The sequence below is a fragment of the Heliangelus exortis genome, chromosome 9 (genome assembly GCF_036169615.1).
Source record: "Heliangelus exortis chromosome 9, bHelExo1.hap1, whole genome shotgun sequence".
Classification (NCBI taxonomy): Eukaryota; Metazoa; Chordata; class Aves; order Apodiformes; family Trochilidae; genus Heliangelus; species Heliangelus exortis.
Genome location: NC_092430.1, coordinates 6,173,724 through 6,192,886, shown reverse-complemented (window position 1 = coordinate 6,192,886; position 19,163 = coordinate 6,173,724). Strand labels below are relative to the sequence as shown.

At 40.8% G+C, this 19,163-nt stretch overlaps 1 protein-coding gene across 6 annotated transcripts in view; it reads right to left on the bottom strand.

Annotated features, from left to right (window-relative positions):
• EPHA4 (EPH receptor A4) overlaps positions 1–19,163 on the bottom strand; it is a 226,855-nt gene that overhangs the window by 2,797 nt on the left and 204,895 nt on the right. For 3 of the 6 annotated variants that reach the window (XM_071751825.1, XM_071751824.1, XM_071751820.1), the window contains exons 9-17: positions 16,724–16,782; positions 15,827–15,940; positions 15,463–15,648; positions 11,478–11,539; positions 10,737–10,946; positions 8,073–8,222; positions 5,637–5,830; positions 3,008–3,163; positions 1,739–2,720 (exon numbers count right to left, since the gene is read on the bottom strand). In XM_071751825.1, coding sequence (XP_071607926.1) covers positions 2,606–2,720; positions 3,008–3,163; positions 5,637–5,830; positions 8,073–8,222; positions 10,737–10,946; positions 11,478–11,539; positions 15,463–15,648; positions 15,827–15,940; positions 16,724–16,782 — 1,246 coding nt within the window. In that variant the 3' untranslated portion in view covers positions 1,739–2,605. Of the gene's footprint in view, positions 1–661; positions 838–1,738; positions 2,721–3,007; positions 3,164–5,636; positions 5,831–8,072; positions 8,223–10,736; positions 10,947–11,477; positions 11,540–15,462; positions 15,649–15,826; positions 15,941–16,723; positions 16,783–19,163 lie in introns of all 6 variants that reach the window. The other 3 variants (XM_071751822.1, XM_071751823.1, XM_071751821.1) reach the window with 3 other exon arrangements.

Below are 19,163 nucleotides of genomic sequence, written 5' to 3'. Positions count from 1 at the left end.
GTGTTTTGAACTACCATTGCTAGACTCAAAAAAAGCAATTTTACTAACTAGCCAGGAAATTGGATGCATTTTGTTTTTATATAAAAAGACAGTATCAACAGAATGCAACAGATTCACAGCAAGGTGAAAATTAAAAGTATCTTTGGACTTAAGAAGGAAAAGATTTTTTGCTGCTGAAAGCACAAGTGTCAGGTCTTCAAAATGAGTAACAACTTCTTATGTTGCCTGGCAAAATGACATCAAAACATGTTGGTTTAAGTAGTTTTTTAAAAGAAATCCTTAATTTCTTGAAATGGAAAATCTTTTAAAACTAATACTGCAGAACACTTTTCACTAAGTTGTCATCACTTGACAGGATCCAAATTTAGCATCCCATATCCTGAACAAGTTGTTTCCTGAGAAAGTTTGGGGTGAGAGAGTTAGTGGTTAAAATCAGCAAGTTATTGTTACAAGTGACAAAAAGTGATGTGAGTGACAATATAGTAAGTGTGACTTGTCCAACTAAGTGAGCTGTTTTGGATTTAGAAAAAACACAATTATTAAAGAAATCTGACATATAAAGCCACCAAATAATTTCTGAATATGCTGCCAGGCAGGGAGTGGGACCAAAATACTAGAGACCAAAAAGCTAGTCTTGGAACCATCAAAATATAAATCTCACATTTCTGACACTGTGCCTGGCACAGCTGAAACACAATGTCTGTTCTAGAGGATGTCTCATGAAAATCCTGCTCTTATTCAGCATGGCATAGGTGAGCCTGATCCTGTCTCTTGGCTAAGGTCATCTCACCACTTTGGTCCTTGACAGTACTTTAAAAGGAATCTACTTCACACACTCTGTTCAGGAATAGTTATAAAAGGTGTAATATAAATAAGATTCAAGCCTAAATGACTTCAGAACTTTACCACATAAAGCTTTATCTGATGTGACCTTATGAGGCCAACCACATTCCATAGCAGTCACCTCCACCCAGCAACCCTGGGGATGCCTTCACTCACTCAGCTTTCCATCTATTCCTTGGAGGAGTTGGAGGGCAGCTCTTCCAGCAGGTCATGCTCCATCTTGTTTGCCATACATGCAGAGGGGCACCAGACCTCAGCCATCCAGGCTGCACCTGGCACTCACTCCCACAGGTGCCAACCTATGGGGCTGGTTTCTAAAGTGAGTTTGGTTTCCACAGCTGATAAGACACCATCAGCATAGTCTGGAGTCTGACACTGCTGAATAACACAAAGCTATCACTGTGCCCAACACCAAACTCTGCAAAACCAGGAAGGCTGCATGCACAATCCTAGTTCCTTCTGCTCCCCTTCTCATAAAACCACTGCAACAGCAACTGAGACTGATGTTTCTAAAATGCAAATATTGGTTCTCTTGTTGTTTGTGAGAAGGCAGGAAAAGTCCTTGGCTCTTCTCTGTGCGTTTATGAGCATCTGTACTTTACAAACTTATTCTTTCTTTCTATGGGATCTACTTGTGTAAGCTTTTTCCACCTAAAAAATAAGGGCATCCCCATGGCTCCCCATGTGATCTCTTAGTGCTGAGTGAGCCAAGACACACTCCTACACCTTGTCTGCACATCCTAACACGCAACAGCTTGAGACCAAGACCAGGTTTTGAAACAGTGCAATTTTTGCTGTCATCAAATAGAGCACACAATAGGAAACACTAAGCAATTAGTCTGGGAAACCAGCACGGGTTCATACAAACCAGTTGGGAACCCCAAATAATACTTACTACAGCACTTTTTAATTTCCCCAACAGTGATGAAATCCTAGAACGGTTTAAGAAACAAAGCACCATGAACATGTTGGACGTTGTACTTCCACTGACCTTCTCCGTTTGGCAAAGGGAATCACTTCTTGAAAGAGAAAAGAAGTCTAAAAGCTCCACAGCCATGATTGTCACAGCTGACTACTGGCAAGATGTTCACAAAATGTCTTTAAGTAGTAGGCTTCAGCACAGCACAACAACGGCCAATAATCTCCCCAGAAGTCCAGTTTTGCCGAGTAATCCACGATGGGGATCATTTCATTACTCAAGCCCATAAATGGGTAGGTCACTAACTGGCAGGCACTGATTAGCCAAGTGATATTCTCACTGAGGTTTCTGCAAGATATTAAGTGATGCATCAAGTCTGCAAAAAATATCCTAGGGCAGATTCTTCATTCCAGTAAAAGATGCACAACGGTGGTTTCACCCACAAATAAAACACTATGGTTGTAATCCTACAGGTCATAAGGAGAAGGAAAGTTATTTTGTTCTTGTTTGTTAAGCACAGTATCTGGCAGCAAACATAGCATCAAAACTTGAATGTGACTTTATATTTATATAGGTACATGTATTTTACATATCGTTGATCAACATGGAAGTATGTTCCAAGAAACAATTTGTTCCAGGTCTGGTTTAAAATGACAGCTTGTCATTTCTGGAGGCCCCCCTCCCAACACACACGCCTGGGTTCCGCAATCTGTACATCAAGCAATGCTGCAGATCTTTATTTCAACGGGCGAGGAGACGAAGTAAAAAAAGTGCAGTTCTTCAATTAAAGTGCATGGATGAGGTAAACTAATTTCAAGAGTTTTGAGTTTATTCAGTGCTGGCTCAGACGGGAACCATCCTGCCATGCATCTGTTGCATTTGGGTGCGCATCGCTTGAACGCTGCTCAAGATCTTGTTCTGGTGAGCGATGGCAGTGATCCCGATCCTTGCCAGGTCACTGTGGAAAGCAAAAGAAGAAACAGGGGACTGAGAACTGTGGATCAGATGCTGGTGCAGAGAGAAATATTAAGAGTCAACCGCAAGCAACACAGCAAAAGCAAGGCAGATGTACAGAGACGTTTAATTAAATAAGTGAAGGCATTGTGGAGGCATTTTAAAGTTATCCTCCATCCAAATGAAAGGCATTCCATTCCTTTAATGAGTGTAATGATATGCAGCACAAAGCAAAAGAGGCTGATTAAATCCAGATTTACCAGTTTTTTTGTTGTATCACTGAGTACTTACTCCTGGTTCATATGCACCACAGCCTCTAGGGTGGTATAGCCAGCAGCTGTGAAGTTATCCTTGTATCGCTCCATTTTAATGGCTTGGAGCCAATCACTGACAGAAACAACCGCCGAGAACTCAGGGGAGCTGGGATCCAGCAGGGCTGTGCTCGGTCTGGATGCCAAACACAGAAAGGACAGAGATATGGTATCAGCTGGATCATGAACAGCAAACCAAAGTTTGGTCTTGGCAACAATTATCCTCAGTGAGGGAAAGGAGGGGCAGGACGTTGGGAACAGAGAAACTGGTGGCTCTGCACAGCAACGCAGATCAGTGTGAGAAAGCCAGCAAAATGCAAAGAATTGGCCAATTTTTGCTAAGAATGAATCAGACCTGAGGTTTCTATTTTTGCTTTCAGGCCTATGTTCAACCTCGGTGCCGTTTGCAATTTCCATTTCAGAGGCAACCAAGTTCATAAAAAAATGTTTTTACTTAAAGAAAAAAAAAAAAAAGAAACTGGCAATGCTGGAAGGTGTTGAGCCTGCTGGGTCTGCATCTCACAGGGAGCAAAGCAGGGCCTTGCCAACCCTGCATGTGTCAGACCTCAGCTCAGCAACTATAGAAACACCACTGAAGTATGCACAAAGGAACTGGGAGCTCACAACCTGCCAGACTGGTTTGGAGGGAAAAACTCAGGGCGGGTTCAGATAAGTCCTGTTTCTAGCCAGGTTCGCAGACAAACTCGGTGCATTCAATCAAACTCAGGACAGCAGGGAGTTAATCCCCTCTTTAATCAATCCATTCCTGACTGGAGTGTGTGCCAGGAGTGGCGGGAATCATGAGAGCTTTGATCTCTGTTTGCACTGCAGAATGTGCTTCTCATTTTCCCTTGCACAGATTTACGAATAGTTATTTTTACAAAGTTTCCTTCTCTTATTAAGATCTCATTTATTATCTCACATATATTGTAAATCAGCTTCATTAAACCATTATAAAATACTACTATCTACCTAGAAAAAACAATTATCATTTAGCAATTTATTTGAAAATGCACATCATCAAAGATTAGGTGTGCAATAGCATACTTATGTCTTGCCTAAGGCACTGAGTATATGCTGGTAATACTTGTTACAACTCTTTTACTGTACTATCTAATGCAAGGCCAACGATGGCAATCTAGTTATCCTCAGTTATGCTTCATGAGTAAAGTCACATACTATATTAAACATGTTATATGAATATTTGAAATTCCAAAGAGAAAAAAAAATAAAGATTTATAAACAGCCATGAACACAGAATGACCTTGAATAGGCTGTTAATTTACACACACACAGTCACCTTGAACAGCTTTTGAAAAATCTGTATATTTTCAAAGACCATGAGAAATTGGAGAGAAAGCAAAATGGAGGCATTCATACTGTGATTCTCAAGCCAAATTATCACAGCAGATCATACTGTGATTCTCACCATGTCAATTATTTAAGCCTCAGTGTTGGATACACTTTTGCTAGGCTACCAATGCAATTATGGCAATCTGGAAGATGGTATGGTGATAAGTGTCCTCACAGGGTTAATGATGCCTCTTCTGACAATGAACACTATAAGAGTCACAAAGGGACCTACAAGTTTGAAAATGAAAAGAGTTTTTTTTTGATGATGTTGTTTTATTGGAACCTGAGTCAGAACCTCTGTTACTCCTTCACTGACTGAAGAAACTTAATTTTATATCACCTAATTGACATTTTTCTACCTTCTTGTCCAATTAAAAGTACTTTCCCATTATCTTCCTCTTGTTTCTTCCCTTTTAAGGTCTGTTTCATATTTGCTGTAGGCAAATTTAACTGGCAAAGCAAAGACATTTGAAAAAAAAATAGAACAAACCTGGTGTAAGTAAAGCTCCTATTGCTTCAGCAGTGTTTCACCAGCTTAAACAAACTGCTGATCTGTCCCAATAAAGATATTTTGGTTTTACCCTACAACTCTGGGAGTTTCCTTCCTAATGTGTTTCTTTTGCACGTACTGGGTATACCAGCCTCGGCAACAACACAAAACACAAACATAATGCGGGATCAGTGGAGACATGAAACTGGCTTTCCACAAAATTAAATTCAAATTCACATAAAAATTAATCCACACCTTCCAATGCCCGCGAGGCGTTGGCTGTAACGCTGTAAAGCTCATTTGCAAATCCTACACAAATCTGGGGTTTATAAAACTTGATGATGCACTTTTCTTGCAGAAAACCAAATCACTTCTGCTAGCTACACTTCATTACAGCTACCCACTCAAGCCCTTTCACTAGATGGGGGGGGGAGGGGGAGAGGGGCAAAACCACAGTAAATTTCAGACACCTCACCTGCATATGAACTTTTTCAGAACATTCTGAAGACTGGGCTATAAACCTGGTAATACAGCACTGCTCATTTGATTCTCCTTCTCACAGAGCTGGGAGAGCCTGAGGGGCCCAGCAGGGCCCCAGCACCAACCCTCTGCTCTCCTGCAGGGTGCCAAACCTGCTGTGCAGCCCAGCTCTGCTGAGATACAGAGCAGGCTTTGAGCCCAGTGCAGAGGTTGAGGTGACTGGCAGCCTTGCCTGTCATCTCCACTCTGCTCCCTCTTCCATCACCATTACAAAAGCACAGCTGACCTGGAGCTCTCACTGCCTGTCCTCTTCAGGCTGTTGGGGTTTCGGATGAGTTTGTCCAGCATGTTGACAATCTGTCCAAATTTAGGCCTGTCACTGCGTTCCTTCTGCCAGCAGTCCAACATCAGCTGATGGAGAGCAATGGGGCAGTCCATCGGGGGTGGCAGCCGATACCCTTCTTCAATGGCTTTAATAACCTAGAAATGGCACAATTAGGAAGGCATTAGTGAGTATCAGACACTGCTCACATCTACCAGCTGAGTATCATTTATCCTAGGGTGACCCAAAGTATGGAAACAAATCCCACAATTAAGCGAAACAACGTGGAAAATTGCACTCAGGCACAGGCAGTTGGTGGTCTCAGAACTGTCATTTCTCCTTGGCAACTCAAAACTAAAAGGTTCCAGCAAGCAAAGCAGGCATCAGATACAGCAGTACAGAAAAGCATATGAGATACAGGGATTATAGTACAACCCAAGCTAGAATTAAGCAGCTACCCTACTCGAACAGAGGGCTGGAGAAGGAACAGCTGTACAGCAAATCTTTAATTAGTGTCAGTGTAGGTTCCAATATGTTGGAGATGAATTTTCCCCCATCACTTTTAGGGTAAGGAGACCACTACTCCTCCTGGGCTAGCTCATCTCTGTCAGTAATGCATACCCTGTACAGAACCTCTTCTCTCCCTGATGTATGCTCTGAACCAAAAAAAGTAGAGATGGGAATCCTTTTGTGCAGCCTTATTTAGCCCTCTCATGAGAGCAGGATGTGACCAGGACTCAACTCGGATATGACAGGGACATGACCCAGAAGCCTTCAGATCTTAATTAATCGATATGACTTTACTGGCAGGATTGACCATGAGAACAGAGACCAAGACTGATCAGAGACTGAATTGCACCGAATTCCCTCGTTCTTGTCTTGTGGCTAAAATCCACTGGGAGGACAGGGTGAGGGATGTGATTGCAGATATTCAGTGACCACAAAGTGACTCTCAGGAGCCCAGAAATTATGAAGATCCTTTTGACTTGTTTTGATTCAACAGACACTGAGAATAATTTGACATCCATTTCTGCTTTGTTCTGAAAAGCACTGCTCTCACCATGGTTAAGGAGAAAAAAGTGGTATGACTGTGCCATATACTAAAAAGAGGATACAAAGACAGCAATAATGGCTTTCACTGTCCTGTTCAAGCCAGCTTCTCAACATGTTCTTGTCCAGCACATCAGCAGGGCACACCAGACTGATACCCCAGCTCTGCATTTGTTGCATTGAGCTCCACTGTGCTGTGTAGACATGCCTGATACAACTGAGACACATCTGGTGTTTTATTTTCTTACTAAGTCTTGATGACTTCCTGTTAGCAAAGGAAGGCAAGACTGGGTGCCAGAAGACATTTCACATCAGAGGGAAATTAAAATTATATTCTTCATTTAGATTAAATGCCATCCACATCTAGACACTCTTTGAAAATGTTCAGCTCTACATAAGACAGCAGATGATTTGGAAAATGACTTAACCACTCCCATGACCATATATTCAGATTAACATTTTCTTCTTCCTTTATATGTTTGTAAATCCCCTGGGAAAAAAAGACAGATAATCTATGCCTCATTTTAACTTGGCTTTTTTTTTTTTTTTTTTTTTTTTTTATTTAATAAAATACTATTAGCAAAAGCTCTTATTAGCATTATTATTAAATACTCTTTTGGAACAGCAGCTATTGTGCATGCTCCCTCTTGGAATACACTGAAGTAGTCCAGATGGTACAGTTAAACAGGACATGCATAATTTAAGAATGGTCATTTAGTAAAGCTGCTTTTTAATGTCCTCAGGGGGCAGCTATGCAATTGTCACAAGGATGCTCTGACTGATAATCAGAATTGGATTTCATATGTGTTGTTCTAGATATCCTACAAGAAATAAAATCATCTGGAAGAATTACAAGCACACTGGGGCTTGAAGAATTAACTACCAATACGAAGTCCCATTAAATTCAAGTGTTTTTTCTTAAAGACTTTGAATAAAGTTGAGATTTAATATCAACATTCAAATCTTCCCTCTCATTACACTATTACAGCCTACCAGTTTAAATATATTTGTTTCTCTTTATTCCATCCTCCTTTCTTAGTTTAATTGCTTATAATATTTTTCTTAAAATCAAAAGGAAAAAGATGCACACACAAGCTTTAGACCTCAACTTGAGAATACCCTATTTCCCCTATTCTCTGGCCAGGCTTGAAGTATTTAAGGAAATCTTAGTTCCAGAGAGGTTCCCTGAGAAAACAGGAATCTACCACCCATATCCTTTTAAAAACCTGGAGAAAATGTCTTCTAAAATTGCAATTGACACAGAAACACAGCAGCAGACATCTGAGGACAAAGATAAAAGTTTTGGCCACAAGAAAAGAATAAGAAGAGGAAGCTCAGCAGGAGACTCACATCCTGGTTGGACATATCCCAGTAAGGTCTCTCTCCATAGGACATCACTTCCCACATGACGATGCCGTAGCTCCACACATCGCTTGCTGAGGTAAATTTGCGGTAGGCAATTGCCTCTGGTGCTGTCCACCTGATGGGGATCTTGCCACCCTGCCACAAGCAGAAGAAACCACGGGTCAGTGAGTCAGTGACCCAGTAAAATGTGCACTGCTGATACTGTTCTACACTGCCAACAGAAATACAAAATGGTTGTCTGCATGCAACTCCAGAATCCTTCTTAAAAAGGCATCCACTTTCTCTTTTTCTTGCCATAAAACTGTCAGCTCCAACCAGGAGGCAACGCTGCCCATCTGTTTTCTTTAGTCACAAGGAGGCCAACCAGTAAATTGTTAAATGTATTTTTATCATCCCTCCAAGAGATCTCTGCTTAGGGCTATGCTGAAGCATGAGAACAAGCCAGAGGTTTTACAAAGTATTTATTAGAGATTTAGTTGACAAAACAAATAAGTACATGCTGTTAATTACTATTTCCTTGCTTGCCTGTCTGACCTGTTTGGCCTGTTTTTAAAAAAAATGGGATTATAAACATTTTGCTTTTCAAAAAGGTAAAATAAAGAGAGGATAATCTGGGAAGATTTATTAATACTGTGGTGTTTCCCATGGGCAATATCCCAACTCCTACCAGAGATGTGTGAAGACAAGCAAGCCTCTGGGCTCTGCCTAAGGGAGGAGTTCAGCACCAGACCACGGCACAAGGCTACTTTTGATACCTGGTGGAGAGGCTGCCTCTTGTTGCAATATTTCTTTTTGCACAAATAAAACCATTTGGGCATCTGATTCGGGCCACTGGAGTCCTGCACTGTTTTAGAAGGTACTCACTCCATTCTGTTTATCTGATTTTACCTTAGTTGAGTGATCCCCAGCCAGAGAGTTCTCCTTTTGTTTATGCTAATGTTCAAGGTGTTTTTAATTGAGCTTTTGGTTTCCTGCAGTTTCATCTGGGGAATGACTTAAACTGAACAAAGATTTTAGGGTTTTCTCATTTGCTTTTATGTGTTTTTGATTAGGTTTATTTTGGTAGGTGTTTTTCTCAGCAATCTTTATGATAGTTTTTATCCATAACTGTGTTCCAGCATGTGCATACTTAATGATTTATTCTTCTAATATCTCTCTAAAATGTTCAATGTGGACTTGTTCCAAAGTCAAGTGAAATCCAAGAGGGTCTTTTTCCTGGCTTCTTTGGCCTTAGCATCAGGCCTTTTGTGACTCAGGGTGTAGCAGAATGAGACTTGTGTGACTAAACGATGCTTCACTTTAATGAGTTATAATACTAACAGGGAGCAGAACACACTGTTCTCTTAAAAAAGGATGCTTCAAAAATTGGTTTTTATTGCATCATCTCTGCTTATGAAAAAGCTCTATTCCTCCTTTCAGACTCAGACACATGGACATTCTTTATAGGTGGTTGTCAATGTAAAAATTGTCAATATGTGCTTTTTATTTAGCTACTCAAGCACAGAGGTGTTGATCCAAATTTTCCTGATCCTTTATTACTGATACCAAATGAAGACACTGCATTGTAATGCAAATGTCATTGATCCCCTGTAGTTTACTTCTAAGAGCAAACATAATACTGTATCTCTACTCACTAAATGTGTAGGAAAGATTTTCAGTCATTTCTGTCTTGCTCTTGTGTGTTTGTTTAAACTTTAATTTCTCTGAATAGAGCTTTTCAGACCTTTGCTTCTGGTTCTTCCACTTGCTACCCTTATGAGAGAGAAATACCAAGGCTGGCCAGCATTTACTATTACATGTGCCTATCCTTCCCTGTAATGAACTGTGAATCCATTAAAGTGTGAGTGTTGGGTTTAAATTGCAAAATCTGAGTGCTGCAAACAAACTCTGCACTGGGGAGAACAGATGGAGAATGGCAGATATTTAAAAATGAAGCAAATAAGCAATTAAAAAGGAGACTTAAAAACTCTTGTTTTTTTCTTTGCTAGCATGTTAATTACAGAGGTATTGGTACAAAGGCTGGTAATGGTTGGGATGTTGTTTTGTGGCCAGAATTACTTGCATTAGTGCTATTCCACATGTAGCACATTAAAATGGCTTTTGCAAAATTAGTTAACTGTGGTATGCTGAAGTACAGATAAAACAGGAAAGAAACATGAAATAGGAATGAACACCTCACATTTTGTCCTAGTTTTTTGGGTCAAATTCATGACTAGCTTTGTGATTGGCAAATGGGGCTTTATCTTTTTTTTTTTTTTTTTTTTTTTTTGGGTGACATATCTACACTTGCTGAATCAAACTTTGTTGGGACTAGCTACATGCAAATAATTGTGCATGTCTGTAAGTATCAGAAGGAACCCCCAAGCTCTAATTTCTGCCACCAGATTCAGTCACACTCTCTAGCACACTGAAGGAACCAGAGAAATACATGTACCATGGCCTCAAAAGAGAAATACTGATGTAGGCACTGATATAACAATAAGACTACATGAATTTATACTAGCTATGGAGTGTGGGCCAGTGCTATTTTTTGTTTGTTATACAGGTTTTCAATTATGACTGAGATTATTTTAAAATAGTCACCTCCCACACAGTCAGACAAAGCCAGTATGCAGACAGGAAAACCACTGGACATCTTTCCCTCCTTACCCGTGTGGTATAAGCTGCTTCAGGGTCATCCTCCAGGACACGGGACATGCCAAAATCAGACACTTTGCAGACCAAGTTGCTGTTGACAAGAATGTTTCGAGCAGCAAGGTCCCGATGCACATAGCTCATGTCAGACAGATACTTCATTCCTGAGCCAATGCCACGAAGCATCCCCACCAACTGGATCACTGTAAATCTGCCATCATTCTTCTGCATATGGGAAAGGAAGAAAATCACGGAGCATTAAGCTAAAAGCTACATTATTGCCATTGCTGACGCTGGCAAAAAGTGTATCTCTGGGATTCCATCTTCTCTCAAACAAAATGCAACGTTATTTCCCCAGTCTACTGTCTGTAATTCACCAGCAAACCCAGAAGTTCTGTCAGAGCTTCCAGTGTTGCAGTATTCAGTTTGCAATGACTCTGGTTTTAATCAGTCTATAGCATTGCAATGCTTTCAAAAACAGAGCAAATCCAAACTGTCCACAGTAAACATGGATTATTTAAGACCCTGCTATTTTAAATATTACATTTATTCTAAATCCTTCCACTTCACATTTATTCTGTTGTTTTCATAGAAGCAATACCAGAAAACAAAATTTCACACAAACATAATTTCTTCCAAATGATTTTTCAGCATCTTTCTGAAAAAAAGGAATGAAAATCCAAAAACCCAGAACAAAAACATATTAATGTTTCCCAGTATAAAATCTTTTTAGCTTATTATGAAGAAATCACCTACCCTGAGGAAAGCATCCAAAGAACCATTCTCCATGTACTCAGTTATGATCATTACTGGTTTACCTAGAATTTGCAGAAAGAAGAACACAATTCCTTGATGAACACCAATGTTAATGGGATAAAAATGTGTTGCACATGATTTTACTGCCAAGACACCTGGCTTACACAATCTAATTTAATTTGAAAAGCACCAAGCTTACGTCTCAGCTGTGGGGAGCAAGAGAAGAAATATTATAGGACAGAAACATTTAAAGGGCTCCATCTGGAACATTAACCCTTTGGTTGACTCATTGACAAGGTCTTTAACTAAAGTGGCTCCTTTTCTCTAAGGAATATATGAATTGATAATTGAGAGCTACGAAACAAAGACCCATTCAAACTTGACATAAATCTTTAGTGTAATTAAATTGCTTGCTGACTAGAGAGCCTTCCTCTTCCAAAGTGGAATTTGTGAATGCTCTGGTCTCTCTGCTTCTCTCAGGATCAACACTTCAGGTGAATTAGAAGCTGTCAGCAGCTACAAGGTATTCCAAGACAACTGGATTTAAGAACGCAAAATACAAGCTGTTCCTCTCAACTTCCTCTGTCCCAAATTTGTATCCCATGTCTCTTGTAATTTATAAATAAGCCAAAGCCCTTCCCCTCATTGAGTCAGCCACGGGATAAATGATTCAAAGAACTGTGTCACAGGTTGGGCACAGTGCTTCAGGACCTCTCAGCTTTCCCTCTGTAATACAGAAAGCCAAGCTGGGAAATCTGAAGGGAAATGTAACATCATGTTAGTGACATGGGGATACTTCCTAGGCACTCTCCTGCCTAAAACAACTGCAAATACATAAATACTAATTGATGTTGTCTTTATGAGCTTTACAAAGTCATAAAATGCTGAAACCCAAACCATTTTTGTATATACAAGCAACATGATTTCACAGGGGCAAATCCATATCAGATATTCAGCACTGAGATATTTGAAGAAATAGGTCCAATATCATTCCCATTCTAAAAGTGAGTAATAGCAAATGTAGAGAAGTGACTTATCAAAGGCTGCTTGGCAAAAGCCATTGATGAGTGCTGAAGTCAAGGGAAAACATGATGGTGAGCACCAGGCCGGCATGGCAACCCTTCCTCCCAGTTTCACTTGAGCTATAGGAGGGGTAGAGTTTCTTCCTAAATAAAAGACAGTGTCCCTGAGAAACTCCATTTCTGCACTTACTGGAGCAGCTCTGAATAAGGGCAAATTATGGGGAAAGAAGGGTCCAATGGGCATGTCACTTATATTGTAGCAAACTTGGTACAGTCTTGGTATCGGAACTACTCAGCCTTTCCTTGCTTCTGTCACCAGCAAGGATCTGCTCCAGAACAACCAGCTATGAAAATTATAACACCAAGAAATGCTGTGGCACTGAAAATTCCTCTAATCTTTTCTACCTCGGTGCATTTTTCACCAAGATGCTTTTTTCTTCATTTGTCAAGGAGTTTTATTTTTGAAGTAACATTTTATTTGCTTAGAAAACAATATGCTATAAGGACTGACCATACCAAAAACTGTATGTAGGTAAACATGTCTGTGTGATACACCACTTATTTCACTCGTCATTGCTTGTTTCACCTTTTCAGTTCCATCCTATCTTTTGCAGGCTTTTTACTATTCCTGCTTCTCCTTCCCTTTCCAATTGATCTTGAAACTCTTACTGTTTTGCTCCCATGCAAACTGGCGTGCCCATGAAATGCCACTCTGGCAGCTGAACCCTTTCTGATTTGCATAATGGCAAGCAGAGAAGCCATGGTACTGCATAAAGCAAACTGCTCTGGATGAAGGGCTCAGTGACCTTGCCTGGCTACTGGCACCTTTAAGGAAAGGAACGTGATAGAACATCATTCTCCCTCTAATTCACCTTTGCAAGCATACTTTGGTAGGAAGAGAAAAAACTCCAATCAAATTTGCATAAGTCACTGTTTCATTTATCCTTTGCAACTGTGACCGGAACCCTTCCACTGAACAAATACAGCTAAATGAGTTTTAATTAACCTTCCTCAATCAAAAGATACTATGTCAACACCGAAAGGCAGACTCTTTCAGTGCATTAATACATAATTTCATTACTCAGGCACTTCTTTAGCAGGGGAGGGGGATAGAGAGAGGAGAAGTAACCATCAGTGAGTCAATTATTAAAGTACTTGACTAGCAGCCAATAATGTATTCACGGTTTCTTGCTGCCTCTCTCAGCCCCCATCTACACCGCTATTTATCTCACATTTTAATTTTCGGTTTATTAAATGCATCCATTCATCACAGCATTCAGAAAACCTATGGAGAAATTGAGATAAATGTCTTGTTAAGTAGCCCTGTTTACCAAACACACCGGCTCTGAGGTGACTGGCTTGCTGTGGGAGCATCTCTTGCTGGGAGCCAGGCAATGAAATGCTCCTGGGTCAGGCTACCACCTCCTCGGTGAAAATCTCCAATAATTTTAATTCAGTGACAACTACATTATGCAAATGTGTACAGTCATTTGTAACTGATAGAAGCTGTAATAGCTCAGGGCTTCGCAGCCTCAGTGGGATTTCAGCACAAAGATTCCCCTGTTGCCTTTCTTTTACTGAGGTGCTAGAAAGATCCCTGTTTGTAGCAAACACTGTGGCCTGACCACGCATCCCCCCTGCTTTCTTACAACAACAAAAAGATAGAGTTGGACCTGCAAAATTTAAACAAAGTGTTATATTTTCACTTCAGTTTCAAGGGCAGCCCTCAGTAAGCCCCTATTTTCCCTAGGGGTATTTGTCTTGAAAAGCAAACAGTGATTCACTGATTCATCCATGAGAGAGAAGGCAGAATAGGAGAAGAAAACACAAATGAGTAAGGGTAAGATTTCCAGAAATCTGGTAGAGTAAGCATCCAGATCCCTCTGACACTCAAGAAGGGAAAGGTCTTTCAGCGGTACTGATGGTTTTGGCAACCCCCTATGGAAGATGCTTTGTTCTTCCAGTAATATTTTACCTGAAAAATTTTAATCCATATCTAATTTCCATTCCTTACACTATTAATACCCTGCTTTCCTGTTCATCATGCACACCATCAGCTGCAGAAAGTGAGCTTCACAAATCCCACCCTTTAACAGCAGCTCACAAGATCTGTTCTGTTTGCTACCCTGAGCATGAGACCCTGCATCCCAAGAGTCTTTTAGGATTAGTGATCAAGCTTTGCCAACGTGCTACCTGGGGCAGTCAGAGTAGGGACAGTCACTACACAATTGCAGCAAGCCAGACCCAAACACATCTGTCTCACAGGTGTATTTGAAGTTCTAGCCCACAAGCAGCATCCAGGGAGTGCTGTCATTCCCTTTCTAAGGCAGGGTTCATGGCACAGTGAACACTAACAAACTTTAAAATAACCAAATCAAACAAACAAAAAGATCAGCCAGGTAAATTCTGCAGCCTGAAATTATCACACCTGTAAATGAGAGAAAACAAATAAGCAAGTTTCACACTAAAACAGCTTACTTCATTTCAAAGGCTTGTTCCTTACATCTGTGCTTTGTACCTTAAACATACGACTCTGTAGTTTTGTTTTGATATTTTTCCCCCAACAATTTAAAATTCTTTGCTCACCATCTGCTTTTGCCTATCCTGTAACAATCAGCTCAGTCTATCAAAGATGTAAAAGATGCCTGCTTGGCACAGCAAGAAGGGGGGAAAAAAGATAACCCCTGCAGTATTAATTCCCTCTACAAAATCTTGTACAAACTGCCTACAGAGAGAGTATCAGTTGAAACCATAAACCCATTTATAGCTGACAACAAGATTAATGACTTGTCCTGCACTGATTTCCTCCTATTAGCTATCAGTGGATCTGTTCCATCTGTCATTTCACAGGAAAGAGGGTAAGAAGGAAAAAAAAACCACAAAAAAACCTGAGCACACATCAGCACAGACTTAATTTCTCAGTGGCTTCCAAATTGGCCTTGTCATGAAAATGACCTACTTACATTTAGTAACTACACCTTCCAAGTGGATGATATTGGGGTGGTCAAATTGTCCCATGATGCTGGCCTCACTCAGGAAGTCTCTCCTTTGTTTCTCAGTGTAACCAGCTTTTAGGGTCTTGATAGCAACACATATTTCTCTTTTTCCTGGTACTTTGAGTCGTCCACTGCATACTTCACCAAATTCCCCTTAAGGAAAAAGTCACAAGAATCCATGGTCAGGATCATGAAGTGCACACCTGAGTTGTCAAACTGTTAGGTCAATTAATTTTTGTCATACAAAAACCATAGGATTCATGTTTCCCAAAAGCAAATTTAAAACTATATTTACAGAAAAAAAACCCCAAACAAAAGTTCTAGCACTTACCCACACCAATAACTTTTTCAATCTTTATGCAGGAGGCATCAATTTCCTTGGCAAATTCCCTCACAGCTTGGTTTGGATCCTCATATGTAAAAGGATCCACATATGTTCTAACACCTGCAAGGCAGAAATGTTTTATTTGAAGTCACTGATCTACATGCTGCTGAACACAGAACATATGAGACTGAAGCCTTAATGATATACAACAGCAAAGAGAGTGTACAATAAAAATGTACTGTAAGCCAGGAATGCCTGATAGAGGAAGGAAGGACTTAATGTACTTTTTCCTTCAATGTCATTTTTTTAATGTAAACACTTAATATTTCTCAATACTGATATAAGGACTCAGGCTTTTGCCAATAAATGAGCTTCACATATCACTGCCATCACTAACATGCCAATAGCCTGTCATGGACCCGTGAGATTAAAACACATCCCATTTCCCTTTTGGGAGACAAGAAATTCTGAGCTCGGGTCCTAGGTTTGGTACCTGGATGACTGAGATGGAAGCAACAGTAGGAGTCAGTCCTGGGAAAAAGGCAGCAAAGTTCAAATTCCCTTTCCTTCAGGACAGCCTCCAACCCATCTAGAAACTGTCGTAGCAGAGTACTGTCAGGAAGAATCATGTCTATCTATTGCTAGCCAAGAGCAGATGTCTTTTGTTGGAATATAACAATAGAAAAATTTGATGATTCTTTCTCCTGTCTCCACAAAATGTTACTCAGATAATTCTGTTTTCCCATTACTAAAGTGAGCAGTTTTGAAGGAAGATGTTTGCAAGAGAGAAAAATGGAAAAGTGTGTCTCAAGAGAGATGTCACCCTTTATTTCCCATGCACCAGAACATGTGATGTGTTTTATGAACCAAACCAAAAAAAACCCAAGCACCACTGCCTTTTACCTTGGTTCAGATGTTTCTCCTCATCTGCCTCTTGCTTAGCCTTACTGTACTTACTGCGCCTGTCAGAAGAGAGAAAGAGTATTACAGTTCAAATCAGTATCTCACTTGGAGACAAGCTCAGTCTTCTCGACCTGCTGAGACTTGAGCTGTTTGCACCTACCACAACCTGTGCTCAGCAGCTCTCCCACAACAGCCCACGACAAAACAGGCACTTATCAGCAGGGTAGGAGACTCCACTGGGATTTATTGGCATCAACAAAGCATCAAGGGAAATACAAACCTATTTGCAGCTCAGCATTTAAAGAAAGAAAGTGGTTTTGGCTACTTTTTCTTCAAAAATTTATTTGCAATTCTGGGCAAAAAGGGGCCAATAATGCTTTTCAGCTCCATCATATGGATTTAAATACCACTACAGAGGAGGCAAAGAACTCCTGATGGCTGAGCTCCTCTACTAACCCTCAGCTGGAAACCAAAGCACGGTGTAGTATGTTGATGCTATTTATTACTATTTCTACACTTACACACATGATATTGTACCAGTAGTGCCTTTAATTATTTCAGTGGACAAATGGCATTAAGGTAATCCAAGAGGTTGGTCTGTTTGGAAATATATTGTGGAGTCAGTTCAGCCAAATGTGTACAGAGATTTGAAGTTTCCTAGCATCTAATGGTATGGAGATGTTGGGATTTGATCTTGGCTTTTACCCATCACTCACTGAAATTCAGAACCAGGTGTAAGAACAGACATTGCTAAAGACAATAACAAAGAACACTATTGTTGCTTACTCCTCAGTTTGCTTGTTACCATGGAAGTCCAAATCTCCCAGTGTGTCAGAGTCAGGTTAACTAAATGGGAAGAGTCTGAGATGGTGTGAAGAGGGAAGGAAGAAGAAGAAACCAAGTCTAGAGAACAGGAGGCAGGACTGGCACTGCCTGCAATGTGCAACCCTCTGCCTGGAGGGGGGCAAGAGGTGACCAGGTCTGCCTGGTCTCAACTGGGCTGAGACTGGGTTGGAGGTCTGAACATGGTGAATGGGTAGAGGAGAAAACAGGAGTGAGTGAGTGAAAGGCCCATCAGGAGATGTGAGTTAAAAGGGGTTAAAAACTTGCAGTTAACAGGAAGAAAACAGGTGACAGAGAGCCTAGTCTGAAGCAACTCTTCCAGAGCCTTCCCATACCCCTCCTGTCAGCAAAACCCTCTGCCCATCAGCAAAAATCATCTCACCCCCCACGCTGTGCCTGGCCTGCAGGGGATGGCAGCTTCCCACCCCTGACACCTGAGAGGCCATTTCATGGCCTTTTGTCCCTACAGTCTTTAGTGCTAACTATTAAACACACTATGCAAGTAATAAAATCTACAAATTAACCATGAAAAAGAAGGAAAAAAATAACCTGTTAGACATGTGAAAGCTACCTGATGTTTGAACCAAGCCTCACAGCTCCCAACACCAACAGGACTTGTGTTCAGGCAGAAAAAAGTAGGTATGCATCCAAATATAAATGGTTGGGAGATTTTTTTCTTGATGAAAGCCAATTAAACACAAATAGCTCCAAATCACAAGAAGAGCATTATTAAAAACCACACTGGATCCAAACATCAATTTAAACCGTTTATCTGCCTGAGGACTTACAGCACTGGGATAACAGAGCTGAGTTAAATAAAGGAATTATGTTCTGCTCCCACTTACTGAACAGAGGAAGAAGGGAGAGGCAGGACAAATCTCACCCAGTGCCATCCCAGTCAGCTAAGAGGATTGCAGAGATGGTTTCACGTATTCTACAACTTCTCTCAGAGAAAAGTAAAAAAGGAAGGGAAAAAAAAAAAACTGCATTTTAAGCAGGACCCCTTCAAATTCATCTTATTAATGTTCAGGCACAGATGGGAAAGATGAAAGACAAACAGGCTTTGCATGAAAGCATTTTAAGTATGAAAAAAATGGTATTTATCTTTTTTTAAAAAGTACAAGCACCCTAACTTCAGATTAAGAAAAAAAAAATCTCCCTTACTAAAACCCAAAGACATACAAAAAGCAGAGGGAAACAAAAGGATTACTGTTCAAGTAATATAATTGTACCTTATTAACTTTAAATAATACCTTCCAAACTAACTAACTATTTCCACTTCTCCTTGTGTCACCTGTTGACCCCTCCTGCTTGGCTGGGGGCAGGACACTCCTGTCTGCCATTGTCCCCAGGGAGCCCCATGCCACGGGGCAGGCGGGGCTGGAGCTGCCTCTGGGGCCAGCTCAGCGGAGTGGCAGAAGGAAGCTTTTGTCACAGATTTGAACCCCATAATTACAGGGATTTTGGCGGTGGTGATTAAATAGCTGGCATTCAGGAAAAGAACACAGAAGCTTTCAGGAACTGTGGGGGTCAGAGACCTGGGCAGGTCTACAGGGGGGGCTGCAATGAAGAGGAGGTGAGAGCAGAGGGTACAGGC